Source organism: Hyperolius riggenbachi, chromosome 7, assembly GCF_040937935.1.
Source record: "Hyperolius riggenbachi isolate aHypRig1 chromosome 7, aHypRig1.pri, whole genome shotgun sequence".
Classification (NCBI taxonomy): domain Eukaryota; kingdom Metazoa; phylum Chordata; class Amphibia; order Anura; family Hyperoliidae; genus Hyperolius; species Hyperolius riggenbachi.
In genome coordinates this window covers 204,929,186-204,942,820 of record NC_090652.1, presented here as the reverse complement: position 1 = coordinate 204,942,820, position 13,635 = coordinate 204,929,186, and the positions used below count along the sequence as shown (strand labels likewise).

The following is a 13,635-nucleotide window of genomic DNA, read 5'->3' as shown; positions in this document are numbered from 1 at the left end:
ACACATAGCGCTTTGCATTTTGGCCAAAAAGTTCCATTTTGGTCTCATCTGACCAGAGCACCTTCTTCCACATGTTTGCTGTGTTCCCAACATGGCTTTTGGCAAACTGCAAACGGGACTTCTTATGCTTTTCTGTTAATAATGGCTTTCTTCTTGCCACTCTTCCATAAAAAGCAACTTTGTGCAGTGCATGACTAATAGTTGTCCTATGGACAGATACCCCAACCTGAGCTGTAGATCTCTGCAGCTCGTCCACAGTCACCATGGCCCCTTGACTGCATTTCTGATCAGTGCTCTCCTTGTTCGGCCTGTGAGTTTAGGTCTGAGGTCTGAATGATCGCTTAAACAGTGCTCCGTGGGATGTTCAAGGCTTTGGAAATCTTTTTGTAGCCTAAGCCTGCTTTAAATTTCTCAATAACTTTGTCCCTGACTTGTCTGGTGTGTTCTTTGGACTTCATGGTGTTGTTGCTCCCAATATTCTCTTAAGCCTCATCTACACGCGTAGATGAGGTGGCGATGTGGCTTATCAATGCAGCCGCTGATGCGGCTCGATTGATAAGATCCGACAGGTCGGATCTTGCTACCGCCGATTCCCTGCTCGTTCCCCGCGAGGGGACAATGGCAGGGAATCGAGCGGAAGATAAGCGGCGCGGCGACGAGCAGGGACGAGCGGGTATCGAATCCGGGGCGAGCGGGGACGTGGCGGGGACACGGTAGAGGCAATCCGGTGGCTAATCGAGCCGCTGGATCGGAGCCTCATCTACGCGTGTAGATGAGGCTTTAGACAACCTCTGACTGAGGCCGTCACAGAGCAGCTGTATTTGTACTGACATTAGATTACACGCAGGTGCACTCTATTTAGTCATTAGCACTCATCAGGCAATGTCTATGGGCAACTGACTGCACTCAGACCAAAGGGGGCTGAATAATTATGCACACCCCACTTTGCAGTTATTTATTTAATTTTATTTAAAATTTGGAATCATGTATGATTTTCATTTCACTTCTCACGTGTATACCACTTTGTATTGGTCTTTCACGTGGAATTCCAATAAAACTGATTCATGTTTGTGGCAGTAATATGACAAAATGTGGAAAACTTCAAGGGGGCCGAATACTTTTGCAAACCACTGTAAATCTTTGCAATATGATGCTATATTTTATCTATATTGAAGCAGATGAAATATGAAACCATATCACTGCAAATCTCAATAAGTAATACCTTAATATCCCAGTTCACTACTTTGTTCCCCGTCAGTCGTCCATGCAGTAGGTTTGGTGATAAGTCAAGGCAGATTGGATTTCCACAAGCCTGAGCAAACAGATTAGATAAATAACATTATATGAATCATCATAAACAGTTAAAATCCTCCAGTTCTATGTATGCTCTGGTAAGCAGGTATATTGATTAATATGACGATTTATACAGTACAGGCACTTTTCCTTTTTCCAAGAATACAATTTGCCAAAAGATCATTTACAAACGATTATTCATATGAACTACATAAATTAAGTAACCATAATATAACCCCAGATACAGAATAGCCCATCCATATCATATAAACATCCATTTGTAATAATATATACTATATACAGGTCCTTCTCAAAAAATTAGCATATTGTGATAAAGTTCATTATTTTCTGTAATGTACTGATAAACATTAGACTTTCATATATTTTAGATTCATTACACACAACTGAAGTAGTTCAAGCCTTTTATTGTTTTAATATTAATGATTTTGGCATACAGCTCATTAAAACCCAAAATTCCTATCTCAAAAAATTAGCATATTTCATCTGACCAATAAAAGAAAAGTGTTTTTAAAACAAAAAATGTCAACCTTCAAATAATTATGTTCGGTTATGCACTCAATACTTGGTCGGGAATCCTTTTGCAGAAATGACTGCTTCAATGCGGCGTGGCATGGAGGCAATCAGCCTGTGGCATTGCTCAGGTGTTATGGAGGCCCAGGATGCTTCGATAGTGGCCTTAAGCTCATCCAGAGTGTTGGGTCTTGCGTCTCTCAACTTTCTCTTCACAATATTCCACAGATTCTCTATGGGTTTCAGGTCAGGAGAGTTGGCAGGCCAATTGAGCACAGTAATACCATGGTCAGTAAACCATTTACCAGTGGTTTTGGCACTGTGAGCAGGTGCCAGGTCATGCTGAAAAATGAAATCTTCACCTCCATAAAGCTTTTCAGCAGATGGAAGCATGAAGTGCTCCAAAATCTCCTGATAGCAAGCTGCATTGACCCTGCCCTTGATAAAACACAGTGGACCAACACCAGCAGCTGACATGGCACCCCAGACCATGACTGACTGTGGATACTTGACACTGGACTTCAGGCATTTTGGCATTTCCCTCTCCCCAGTCTTCCTCCAGACACTGGCACCTTGATTTCCGAATGACATGCAAAAGTTACTTTCATCTGAAAAAAGTACTTTGGACCACTGAGCAACAGTCCAGTGCTGCTTCTCTGTAGCCCAGGTCAGGCGCTTCTGCCGCTGTTTCTGGTTCAAAAGTGGCTTGACCTGGGGAATGCGGCACCTGTAGCCCATTTCCTGCACACGCCTGTACACGGTGGCTCTGGATGTTTCTACTCCAGACTCAGTCCACTGCTTCCGCAGGTCCCCCAAGGTCTGGAATCGGTCCTTCTCCACAATCTTCCTCAGGGTCCGGTCACCTCTTCTCGTTGTGCAGCGTTTTCTGCCACACTTTTTCCTTCCCACAGACTTCCCACTGAGGTGCCTTGATACAGCACTCTGGGAACAGCCTATTCGTTCAGAAATTTCGGGTCGGCAGTCTTACCCATGATTGCGGTTTTGAGTAATGAACCAGGCTGGGAGTTTTTAAAAGCCTCATGAATCTTTTGCAGGTGTTTAGAGTTAATTAATCAGATGATTAGGTTAATAGCTCGTTTAGAGAACCTTTTCATGATATGCTAAATTTTTGAGATAGGAATTTTGGATTTTCATGCGCTGTATACCAAAATCATCAATATTAAAACAATAAAAGGCTTGAACTACTTCAGTTGTGTGTAATGAATCTAAAATATATGAGATAAGAGAGATGGTGGTGCACATTACATACAATATACAAGAGTGTTCTCCTTTCCTTCTAGTTTTGCCATATTTACTTAATCATCTCAATCCATGGAAATTACAATGCATAGTTCATTGCAAAAGATAAATTAAAAAAACTAAATTCTTACATTCAAGTAATAAAACTAAAGCAGAAAATATGAAATTTCCAAAAATGTATTCAAATTCAATGTGATAAATAAATTTCCTTAAAGTAGCAGGATCAGCCATACTATGGCAGGGGAAAAAACACATAAATATGTAGATTGATCTACTTACAAAACAGATGTATTGTGCTATCCATGTTTTTATTTCAATTAATTTGATATAGTAAATGAAGAAAATTCTGTTTCTGGCAGGGTCCATGTCTTTTCCCATAGTGTGAAGCTAAATCCTTATATCATTTCCTCCCTTACGTTTTTTTCTTTTCTCCTTCAATCTGCTGTGTCACCTCTGGCTTGCTTGTAAATATGTGTGAGCACAGGATCATGTTGCAGCCTCAGCCTGTCACACTGCAGTGTGCTCAGCCCAATCAGTGAGAAGTGGAAATGTGGGAGGGGGAGATGACAAGCTTTCTCCCCGGTGATGGCATAGAATAGAGTTTAGGTGACTGAGAAAGAATAACTACAGCAGAGATAGTTCTGAGTAGATTGGAGAGCTTGCAATGCAGGGTGAGATTCCAGGCAGCATTACAAACAAATTGCAGTGTTTAAATGGAAATTGATTTTGTGGCTGACAATCCCACTTCAATTGAAGTCATGCTATTGAATTGCTTTAATTTGTGCTACACAAGTTATGATAGCAACAACCTCAGACTAGTGACCTGGAAAACCAGAGGTCATAATTTATGAGACTCAGCATATGTCCATATTCCAAAATTTCTGAATTTGGGTTGAAAATATCTATCTTGGTCAATTAAACCAAGCAATTCGTTCATCACCATTATCTCACAGGCCAAGATTAAGAAGTGCATAAACTATAACACGAGTCTAATAATAAAAAATAGAATAAAAAATGTGTCAGCTAACCTTTGGTGTGTAATAGAGAAGTAGTTTACTTGGTAGTTCTGATAACTCTGAGTCGCCTGACTTCCAAAGATTCAAACTGTTAGGACCTGGAAAAAAAGGACACATACTTCACAATAAAATTTAAGGAAAAAACAAAAGCAAGCAATTCTATTTTCCAATTCAATGGACCCAAAATAAAACAAAAAGAATGGTTTCTAAATTAAATGAAATATAATATCGCCTACAATTCTATAGTCCCTAAGATACACAATTAATGTATCTACCCCAATACAATATAATACAGTGAGGCACTCACTTTGGGAGCGGGCAGCATCCTGTGCACTATCATAGCCTGCAATGTTAATTGCGGCTATGGTGCGCCAGAGAACTTATATGTACCGCACCTGGCAATAGCAGCGGTGCAGAGGTATTACGTTTGGTAAGTGACGGTAATGGAATCGGCGAGGAGAAATGTTTCATTTGTAAGTAGAAGATGGAAGAGTAGTGATTTGTGTAGATATAGGAAGGTTAGTGCTAGGTAGGGTTGCAACGTTATGAATATTCACGGTATGATAACTGTAAAACAAAAATACCACTGTATGATGGTATCACGGTATATGGTATTACACAATTATTTGGACGCGTGCCTCTCCCTTACATTAAAACATTTTAAATGGCTCACCCTGCTCCTGCAAAAGTCCTGGTGGCGTTAAATACTATTCCCCCTCCAGGTCGCTGTGTAAAGTGGTGAAATATGTAATTTGGCTTCCAGCTATTGCTAGCGGTCAAATTACAGCATTTTTATAGTAATTTGTGCTCTATCGTTTGACGGTGCCCAAATTACTCACTTAGCACCGATATAGCCGTAATTCTTATTACGACCTGTGGCGGCGCTGGCTGCGTCCAAACCTCCAGCGCTGTTTTTACAGAGCTCCACTCCCTCACCCCCCCTTGTATGTTAGCCAGGTATAGGTGCCTCCAATATAATTAACCAGGAATAGGTAGCCAAGAATAGGTGTCCCAGTATAAGTAGCCAATAATAGATGCTCCCAGTATAGGCAGCCAGGAATAAGTGCCCCAGTATAGGTAGAAAGGAAAAGATGTCCTCAGTATAGGTAGGTAGGCATAGGTGCCCCAGTATAGGTAGCTAGTAATAGGTGCCAGCAGAGTAGGTAGCCAGGATTAGGTGCAGCCAGTATAGATAGCCAGGAATAGGTGCAGTCTGCATAGATAGCCAGGAATAGCTGCAGCCAGTATAGGTAGCCAGGAATAGGCGCAGCCAGTATAGGTAGCCAGGAATAGGCGCAGCCAGTATAGGTAGCCAGGAATAGGTGCTCGCAGTATAGATAGCCAGGAATAGGTGCTCGCAGTATAGGTAGCCAGGAATCGGTGCAGCCAGTATAGATAGCCAGTATAGATAGCCAGGAATAGCTGCAGCCAGTATAGATAGCCAGGAATAGGTGCTCGCAGTATAGGTAGCCAGGAATAGGTGCCCGCAGTATAGGTAGCCAGGAATAGGTGCCCGCAGTATAGGTAGCCAGGTGGAGGGGAGACGGGATGCAGCAGCGGGGGTGGGATGCAGCAGAAGCTCGAACAGCGGTGGGGGTAAACAAATACTTCACCTGGATCCATTGCACATGTACTACTCACTTCTTCCGCCTTCTTGTTCTTGCATTCCATCTCCCTGTAAGGGAGATGGAACACAAGAACAGGAAGAAGGAAGTACATACGCACTGGATCCAGCAAAGTGAGTATTTGTTTAACACTGGCGCTGTTCGTGCACCTGCCGCTGCATCCAATCCCTGCTGCTGTTGGTGCGCGTGCTCCCCGAAAACCTATAAAACATGATTGTGCATGTATGATTAGCATGCACAATAAAACCAAGGTATTCCGTGGCAACCCTAGTGCTAGGTGTAGGGGTAAGGAGGTTAGTGTCAGAATTAGTGGCAGTGAGGTAGGTTGGTGCAGCGGTAGTGAAAAGCGGGAGTAGGAGGAGTAGTGTAGATATAGGGGTAGTGAGTAGCGGTAGTAAAAGCGTTAGTGTAAGTGTAGCGGTAGTGAATAGCAGAGTAGGAGGGTGTTAAAAGTATTGGAAGTAGCAGGGATAATGTTAGGTGTAGTAGAAAAGTTAGTGTTAGGTTAGTGTGAGAGAAGGTATTCGGATGAGTTTTAAGCAAGCAGTAACTTCTTAATAGTATAATATCGGTAATATGACCGTTATTAACTATACTGGCTACTCCCACCAAAATGGAGCATCTATTCTGAATGTATGCATAATACAGACTTGATATTGACCTCAAATATATCCCCAAACTATCTCAAGTTCTTTCCAAATATATAAAAAAAAACCTCCATGGTTTTAAAGTGCTATAAATATTTTTTTAAGAGTGCTCAACAGAACTCTGCTGTTATTAATTATATTTTTATTTATACATGTTGGTATTTTTTTTTTAGAGGACAAATGCAGTATGTGTAATGCGCTATTATATTTGTCCACTAGATGGCAGTGTCCGGTATAGAAGGCTAAATCACAGCTTTCTATACTTGCACGAAAGTGAAAGTTGTGCAGATTTTTTGTGTGTGTAAATTTATTACAGTTTTTCGTTGAATAATCACTATTGTTCATTACAGCAGAGATTATTAATTAATTTAGCACTTAGATTGGTGAATGGGAACATATGTTCCCATTCACCAATCTATCCTCTAACAGCAGCTGGCGGGGTTGAGCATGCGTGCTCATAGAGAACTGCAGACGAATATCTTTGCCCCTGGGACTTTAGATGAAGTCTGGCAAGGCGTAGATATACTTCCCCTGGAACAGCAACTAGTTAACTCCTTTCTGTTCCCCATAGTTAAAAAAAATAAAAAATGTAACAAACCCACAAAAACAAAGAGAATGCATAAATTGTTACATCAGGGACTCAGCTTTTTATATATGTATGATATGAGGGTATATTACTGGTATTTTTGCAAATAAGGGCTTGTAATTATTGATAGGGCACAGTGAAAAACGAAATAAATAAAATAATTATACCTTTATTTCCAAATAAAATATTGTTAACATAAATAGTACTAGGGACATCACTATAATAACTGGGACAAATTAGCAAATAAAATGTGTGGGTTTTATCTACAGTCGCACATTTTATTTTAAAACTATAATGGTTGAAAACTGAGACAGATAGATTTTTTCATATCTGTTAAAATGCATATAAAATAAAATAATTCTTAACAAAAAGTATCACCCAAAGAAAGCCCAACTGGTAGCAAAAAAAAAAAAATGTTTAGATCATGTGGGTGTGATAAGTAGTGAAAGTTATAGGCAAATGACTGGGAGGAGCGCTGAAATGTGAATTGCTCTGGTCCATAAGGGGAAAAATCCCTTGGTGGTGAAGTAGTTAAATGTTAATCTGTTCTCAGCTAACTATTTTTTTATTAGTTGTTTACTCACAAGGACATGTATATTTGAAACCGATATGAACAGGTTTTCTCTTTGTGAATGAAAAGACATTTAAAGGGATACTTAAGTCCACAAAAAAAGCCAGTTTTACTTACCTGGTGCTCCCCTGCAGTCACCCTGTGCCCGCGCCAGTACTCTACGATCCTCCAATCCCCTGTCCAGTTTCGTTTTTGTGACTGAGCCTGTCATCGGTCACTGAAATGTTATCGTACTGCGTCTGCGCAGGATGTTCCCGGAACGGGGGCACAAACGAAGATGCGTGCGGCCAGAACCACGCAGGCACAGTGGCCAGCGACAGGCTCAATCCGTGAAAACAAAACTGAGCCGTGACGGGGGACTGGAGGATCGTAGAGTACCAGAACGGGCACAGAGCGACTGCAGGTGGCCAGTAGAAGCCCCAGGTAAGTAAAACTGCCTTTTTTTTGCGGATTTAAGTATTTCTGCATATAAAACTACTGATTTGCTAGCGGTGAGAAGTAGAAAACTTGTGATTTTTTTTTTTGCAACAGGTTATTATCTTTTTATTAAATTTTGGAAGACAAAAATTACATCCACATATTTTACATACATTCCACAATCATTTTTATATTCAATTATACATTTCACACATTTTATACGCACGTATAAAAAGTTATCTAAACTAGTCATTTCAAGTTGAACTCCCTGTAAAAATAAAAGTTTGCCTTTGGCCATAAACCAATAACCACATGCTAACTTCTTGAATAATAATCTAATTTCACAGTTCTTTACTTTTATTGCTCAAAGCCACTCTGTGGAAAACGAAACCAGGTTGGTAATGCCTTTTAAACACATCCATCATATACCGTACACCCTTTTCCTGTTACCAATTCCAAAATTGCAGTAAAAGAACGGTGGCAATTATAAACAATGCTGGTTGCCTGAATTCTGTGCTGTTGCTCTGGCTCTAATACAATAAGTCACTGGGGCCCAGAATGAACATAAAGGTCTGATGTTTGTCTCTGGTCTGACTCCACTGGCTGATGCTTATTACTGATAAAGTCCTCAGTGCACAAGTTACCAAGCTACCCACAAGTGTAATAGCTGGCATTACCTCCCTCATCCCCACCACTGCTCCTAACACGATACACTGAGCTGCAGGGCAGGTACACCTAAGTCACAATTTCATGCAGTTCTCCTTATTTTCTGCTGTCTGCTACTTCTTCTCCACCCACAGCATATTACCATTACTCAGACATCCTTATATATCTATCAGTTAATGAATATAATCAGGACTGAAAACTTATCAACATACTTTAATGGCTCCAATTTAAGAAGTAATAAAATGACTGATGGACTTACCAGCACAATACAGCGCCTTCACCTGCGCTGCTTGCAGTGCATCATGAAATATTAGTACCGATCCAAGCTGACCCTCAAGTGATGTTGGGGTTCCCCATTCACTATCCTGAGTGCCTGCAGAAATTATTTTCACAGAATCATTTTTTCCTTGTGATCCACCCCTCGATGGTGAAGAAAGAATCCCACCCAGGGATGACCGACTTGTATTACTTGGTGGGGAGACCGGTGGGTCTGAAATCTGAGAAGGAGGTGGTGTGTTGGTCCTTTGGCCAGCAGATCCAATGCAGCAAAAAGTAAATGGCTGGAAAATAATACAAAGAAAAGAAGAGAAAATTGTATGGTGAGTAACAATTAAAAAAAAAATATTTCAGATGATACTGGATGGAAAGACACCCTCTGCAATGGATTGAAACGACTTAAGAATATCCCGCATGCAAGTTATACTGCTGAATCTATACATTTAGATGAAAGCAAATGTTGGCAAATGGGACAGCAAGCTGCATCTTTCATATGCTCAGAAGACGCTGGGGGCAGGATCTAGCAGATAGCTGTCAAATCAGCAGAATTTACAAACAGGGCAGGGGAAACGCTGAACTAAATGTACAGTGAAGCGAAGTGACATTTTTAACTGTGACAACACAGTTAAACTGTGACAAGGCAGACACATGCTATGACACATTTTAATAGAATAGGCAGGCATAACAATAACAATGATTGTAATGAAAAAAAATAAAATTAAAGGGCACCTGACATGAGAGGAGTACCATATTTATTTCCTTTTAAACAATACCAGTTGCTTGGCATGCTGCTGATCTTTCAGGCATCAGTAGTGTCTACATCACACACCTGAAACAAGCATGGGGCTAATCTAGCGGATTGTTCAGGAACAGCCTTCTCAGTCTGCAGGCAGACTGTACACACGCACTACTGTCAGGAGAACGACCGCACAGCGGGAGGGTCTGACGGACCCGTCGTTCTCTTTAGTAGTGCGTGTGTACGCACCTTAAAGTGAACCTCCGGACTAAAAATCTACTCAGCAGCACTGAAAAGGCTTGGTATTTCTTTAACAGTTTCACAGCATAAGAACTTTGTTTTTCTTACCAAAGCATAATTTTTTGCTGCATTTTTATCTAAGCTCCACCCATCAAAGAAATGCCCTGATGTTGTGCAGAGCATGATGGGATTTCCTATGTTGTTATTCATGTCGCCTAGCAACTGGGAGAGGTGCTAAGGACACAGGACAGTTGGAACTGTGTCTCATGCTCCCTGTCACCTCCTTTCAACCAAAAAGATGGCTGCCATCATGAAATCAAACATTTGCCTGTTCATTTAAAACAGTGTGGGTAAGAGATTATGTTACCTATCAATTTTAATTAACATAACAAATGTAACTTAATGACAGTGTGTTTGTTTAGGCTGGAGTTCCTCTTTAAGACTAAAAGTAGTAGATGAAGAGGATTAGACAAAATAAATAACTTTTTGTGCTTTTCTCAAAGCGCTTGAACTGCAGCCACTAGGGAGCGCTCAGTAGGCAGTAGCAGGGTTAGGAAGGCTAACCTATGGAATCCTTGCTATATAGATGCTGGCTTACTAAAAAGGAAGAGCCAAGAATTGAACCCAGGTTTCCTGTGTCAGAGGCAGAGCCCTAAACCGTTACACTATCCAGCCACTTAGCATAATAGCCAAGGCAATATGCATTGTATAAAATAAATATGCCAACATCCATACCCCTCTCACTTCAGGTGTGCTTTAACCACTGAGGGGTTTTTACCCCTTTGGGACCAGAGCAATTTTCACCGGTCATCGCTTCTCCCATTCTTTCGCCAATAACGTAACCACTACTAACCAACAAAATGATCTATAGCTTGTTTGTTTGTTTTTTGCCACCCATTAGGCTTTCTTTGGGAGGTACATTATGCCAAGAATTATTTTATTCTAAATGCATTTTAATTAGAATAATAAGAAAAAAAATGGAAAAAATTCATTATTTCTCAGTTTTCAGCCATTTTAGTGTTAAAATAAAACATTCTACTGTGCATAAAATCCACACATTTTATTTGCCCCACCTGGTGCAGTAAGTAGTTAAGCTTATAGTGAATCTGAGATGGTTTACTGGCCCCTATGTATACTTACCTAGGGCTTCCTCCAGCTCCATGAGGACCGTGGCCTCCATCGCCATCCTGTTAGTCCCCTCCGTTCTGCCTACTGAGATGGAGCTTAATACTGTGTGGCGCAAGGTGGAAAATTATCAGTATTAAGGAGACACTGATCATCTATCACACATAATCTATGCCCATCTTTAAACATACTGCCCCAATTAGGGGACACTTTTTTTTCCAGTACCTAATCTCCATATACTGTATGATTAAAATCAACACAGAGAAACTATTGCACTTTTGATTCAGTTTACTATTTGTGCATTCAGCTACACTAATAAAAAAATCTGCCAACATAGCAGTCAGTTGGTGTGCGAATTTTGTTGGAAAATAGTGATGATCCCAATCATTATAAGATACAGGTATGAAATATCCAGAATATTACAAAAACCCTGTGCTGGTACACAAGCTTTTTGAAAGGGAGGGAGCTCTTGACTTCAACTTTCCAATCTCTTACCATAGGGCTGACTGGGGATAACCATCTAAAGGCATTGCATTGCTTGGCTGCAAAAGTAGTTAATACAATGAAGGCTTTATTAGATTTTGGAGGATCTTCATCAGCTAAGTTAAATACAAAAAGGGGGATAAGAGGCACCCAGATGATGATGATAAAACTGCGTTAAAAAAAGTTAAAGACCCGAGGTGAGTACCCCCCAGGGGAGGTTTTTTCCGTTACCGGTTTTCTTTCAAATAGAAGGGGTGAGGTGGATTACCTCAATGACGACAAAGTCAGTTAATGACATAGAACTTTAATATGCACTTGGCAACACGTTTTGTGGGTCTCAGCCCACTTCCTCAGGCCAAATACAGTGCCAGAGCTCTCTATAGCTGAGCCATAGGCGCATCAGCTGTAGATGCACCTACAGCTCAGCTATAGAAAACTCTGGCACTGTATTCGGCCTGAGAAAGTGGGATGAGACCCACAAACTGCATAGCCAAGTCCATATTAAAGTTATTTGTCCTTAAAAGAAAAAAAAAAAGTTATTTGTCGTTATCTTTGTTGTCATTGAGGTAAGCCACCATAAGCCACCGTGTCTTCGTGTCTTGTCTTTGGGGGGGGGGGGGGGAATCCAAGTAATTCAGGTGCTTGTAATGAGTGCACCTGTGATTAATAAATGGTAGCTGCACCTAGATTTCACAGACAAAGCACTCTTTTGTGTATGAGTGATCAGGCAACTATTTTCTTTTTCTTAATCAGTGTTTCTTGCCTTGATTGCATTAATTTATTATGTCTCTCTTAGTGTCTTTGCCTTTTGTTTACTTTTGTAATGCTTTGGAATGCTCTTCAAGAGTCAGGCATCAATAGCTATTTAACTGGATTTTGTGATAAGATTAGAAGTAAAATGCCTGGTAAACCCCATACAATTTCCCATCATATGGATGGTCGAACCGATAATTTGTCAGGTCCAATCTGATTTAAGATAATTTTTTTGATCAAATTTGTACAGAAGTGATCATAAAATTGATCAGAAAAACAAATGCTAATCAGATCGGACCTGCTGGAAATTATGACTAAACCCAGTTACAGAAATAATATCTTAGCCTTTGGGGTTAACAGTAAAGGACCATTCACACTAGGGCGATAAGAGGGCGATTCCCGCTAATCGCTGAAGAGCTAGCGCTATTTAAAGCACTAGTGCAATAGTAAGTATATGGCAGTGATTTCACTGCGGGCGATTTGCGATTAGCGGTAATCGCCAAACGCATTACCTGCAGCATTTTTTGATGATTCGGGAGCAATCGCCATTAGCATATATTGAAGCGCTAATCACGATCGCTCCAAGAACACGTATATTAACTGCGCAAAACGATAGCGCTAAGTGCTACAGTTTAGCGCTTTTAAGTATGAATGGGCCCTACCAAAACAAGTTTTGTTTAGTGGGGAAAAGTTATAATCTGCAACTAGTATTTACTGTTGTCCTTCATTTCCTGCTTTCAGGACTTCCAGTTTTCATGCAAAATTCACGAAGCTCCATGGAGGTCACAGAGACAGGAAGTGTGTGTATGTGTAATGATGTCCTACTTTAGAAATACAGGCTTGTCAGTGGGCCAGACTCCCTAACACTGCTACTGCTTACTGAGCGCGTATGTGCAGTAAACTAAATTGAGAGCAAACTAGCTATAGTATGTGGAGATTTCTACTTGAAGTGTATGCTTTTCAGATGTTCCCATGTCTCCTCCTAGCTTCTAACATTTCCTTTTGCAATCCTTCCTTTTGGAGTTCAGAACAATTCAGTCTGAAAACAAACTCTAATTTGCTGTTGTTGTTAGATCAGACCAGCTGACAAATAGGCACAAATAAGTGGTTCAGCAACATACAGTGTTTAATGAACCTCAGAGTTACAGTGATGGGAAAAACTATTTGCCCCCTTCCTGATTTCTTATTCTTTTGCATGTTTGTCACACTTAAATGTTTCTGCTCATCAAAGACCGTTAACTATTAGTCAAAGATAACATAATTGAACACACAATGCAGTTTTAAATGATGGTTTTTATTATTTAGTGAGGAAAAAAAACCTCCAAATCTACATGGCCCTGTGTGAAAAAGTGATTGCCCCCCTTGTTAAAAATAACAACTGTGGTTTATCACACCTGAGTTCAATTTCTG

The 13,635-nt window shown here is 40.5% G+C and overlaps 1 protein-coding gene across 3 annotated transcripts in view; it reads right to left on the bottom strand.

Moving 5' to 3' along the window:
• NBEAL1 (neurobeachin like 1) overlaps positions 1–13,635 on the bottom strand; it is a 290,887-nt gene that overhangs the window by 111,290 nt on the left and 165,962 nt on the right. For all 3 annotated transcript variants that reach the window (XM_068245018.1, XM_068245019.1, XM_068245020.1), the window contains 3 exons: positions 8,872–9,172; positions 4,113–4,198; positions 1,223–1,312 (listed from right to left, as the gene is read on the bottom strand). In XM_068245018.1, the coding sequence (XP_068101119.1) occupies positions 1,223–1,312; positions 4,113–4,198; positions 8,872–9,172 (477 nt within the window). The remainder of the gene's footprint in view (positions 1–1,222; positions 1,313–4,112; positions 4,199–8,871; positions 9,173–13,635) is intronic.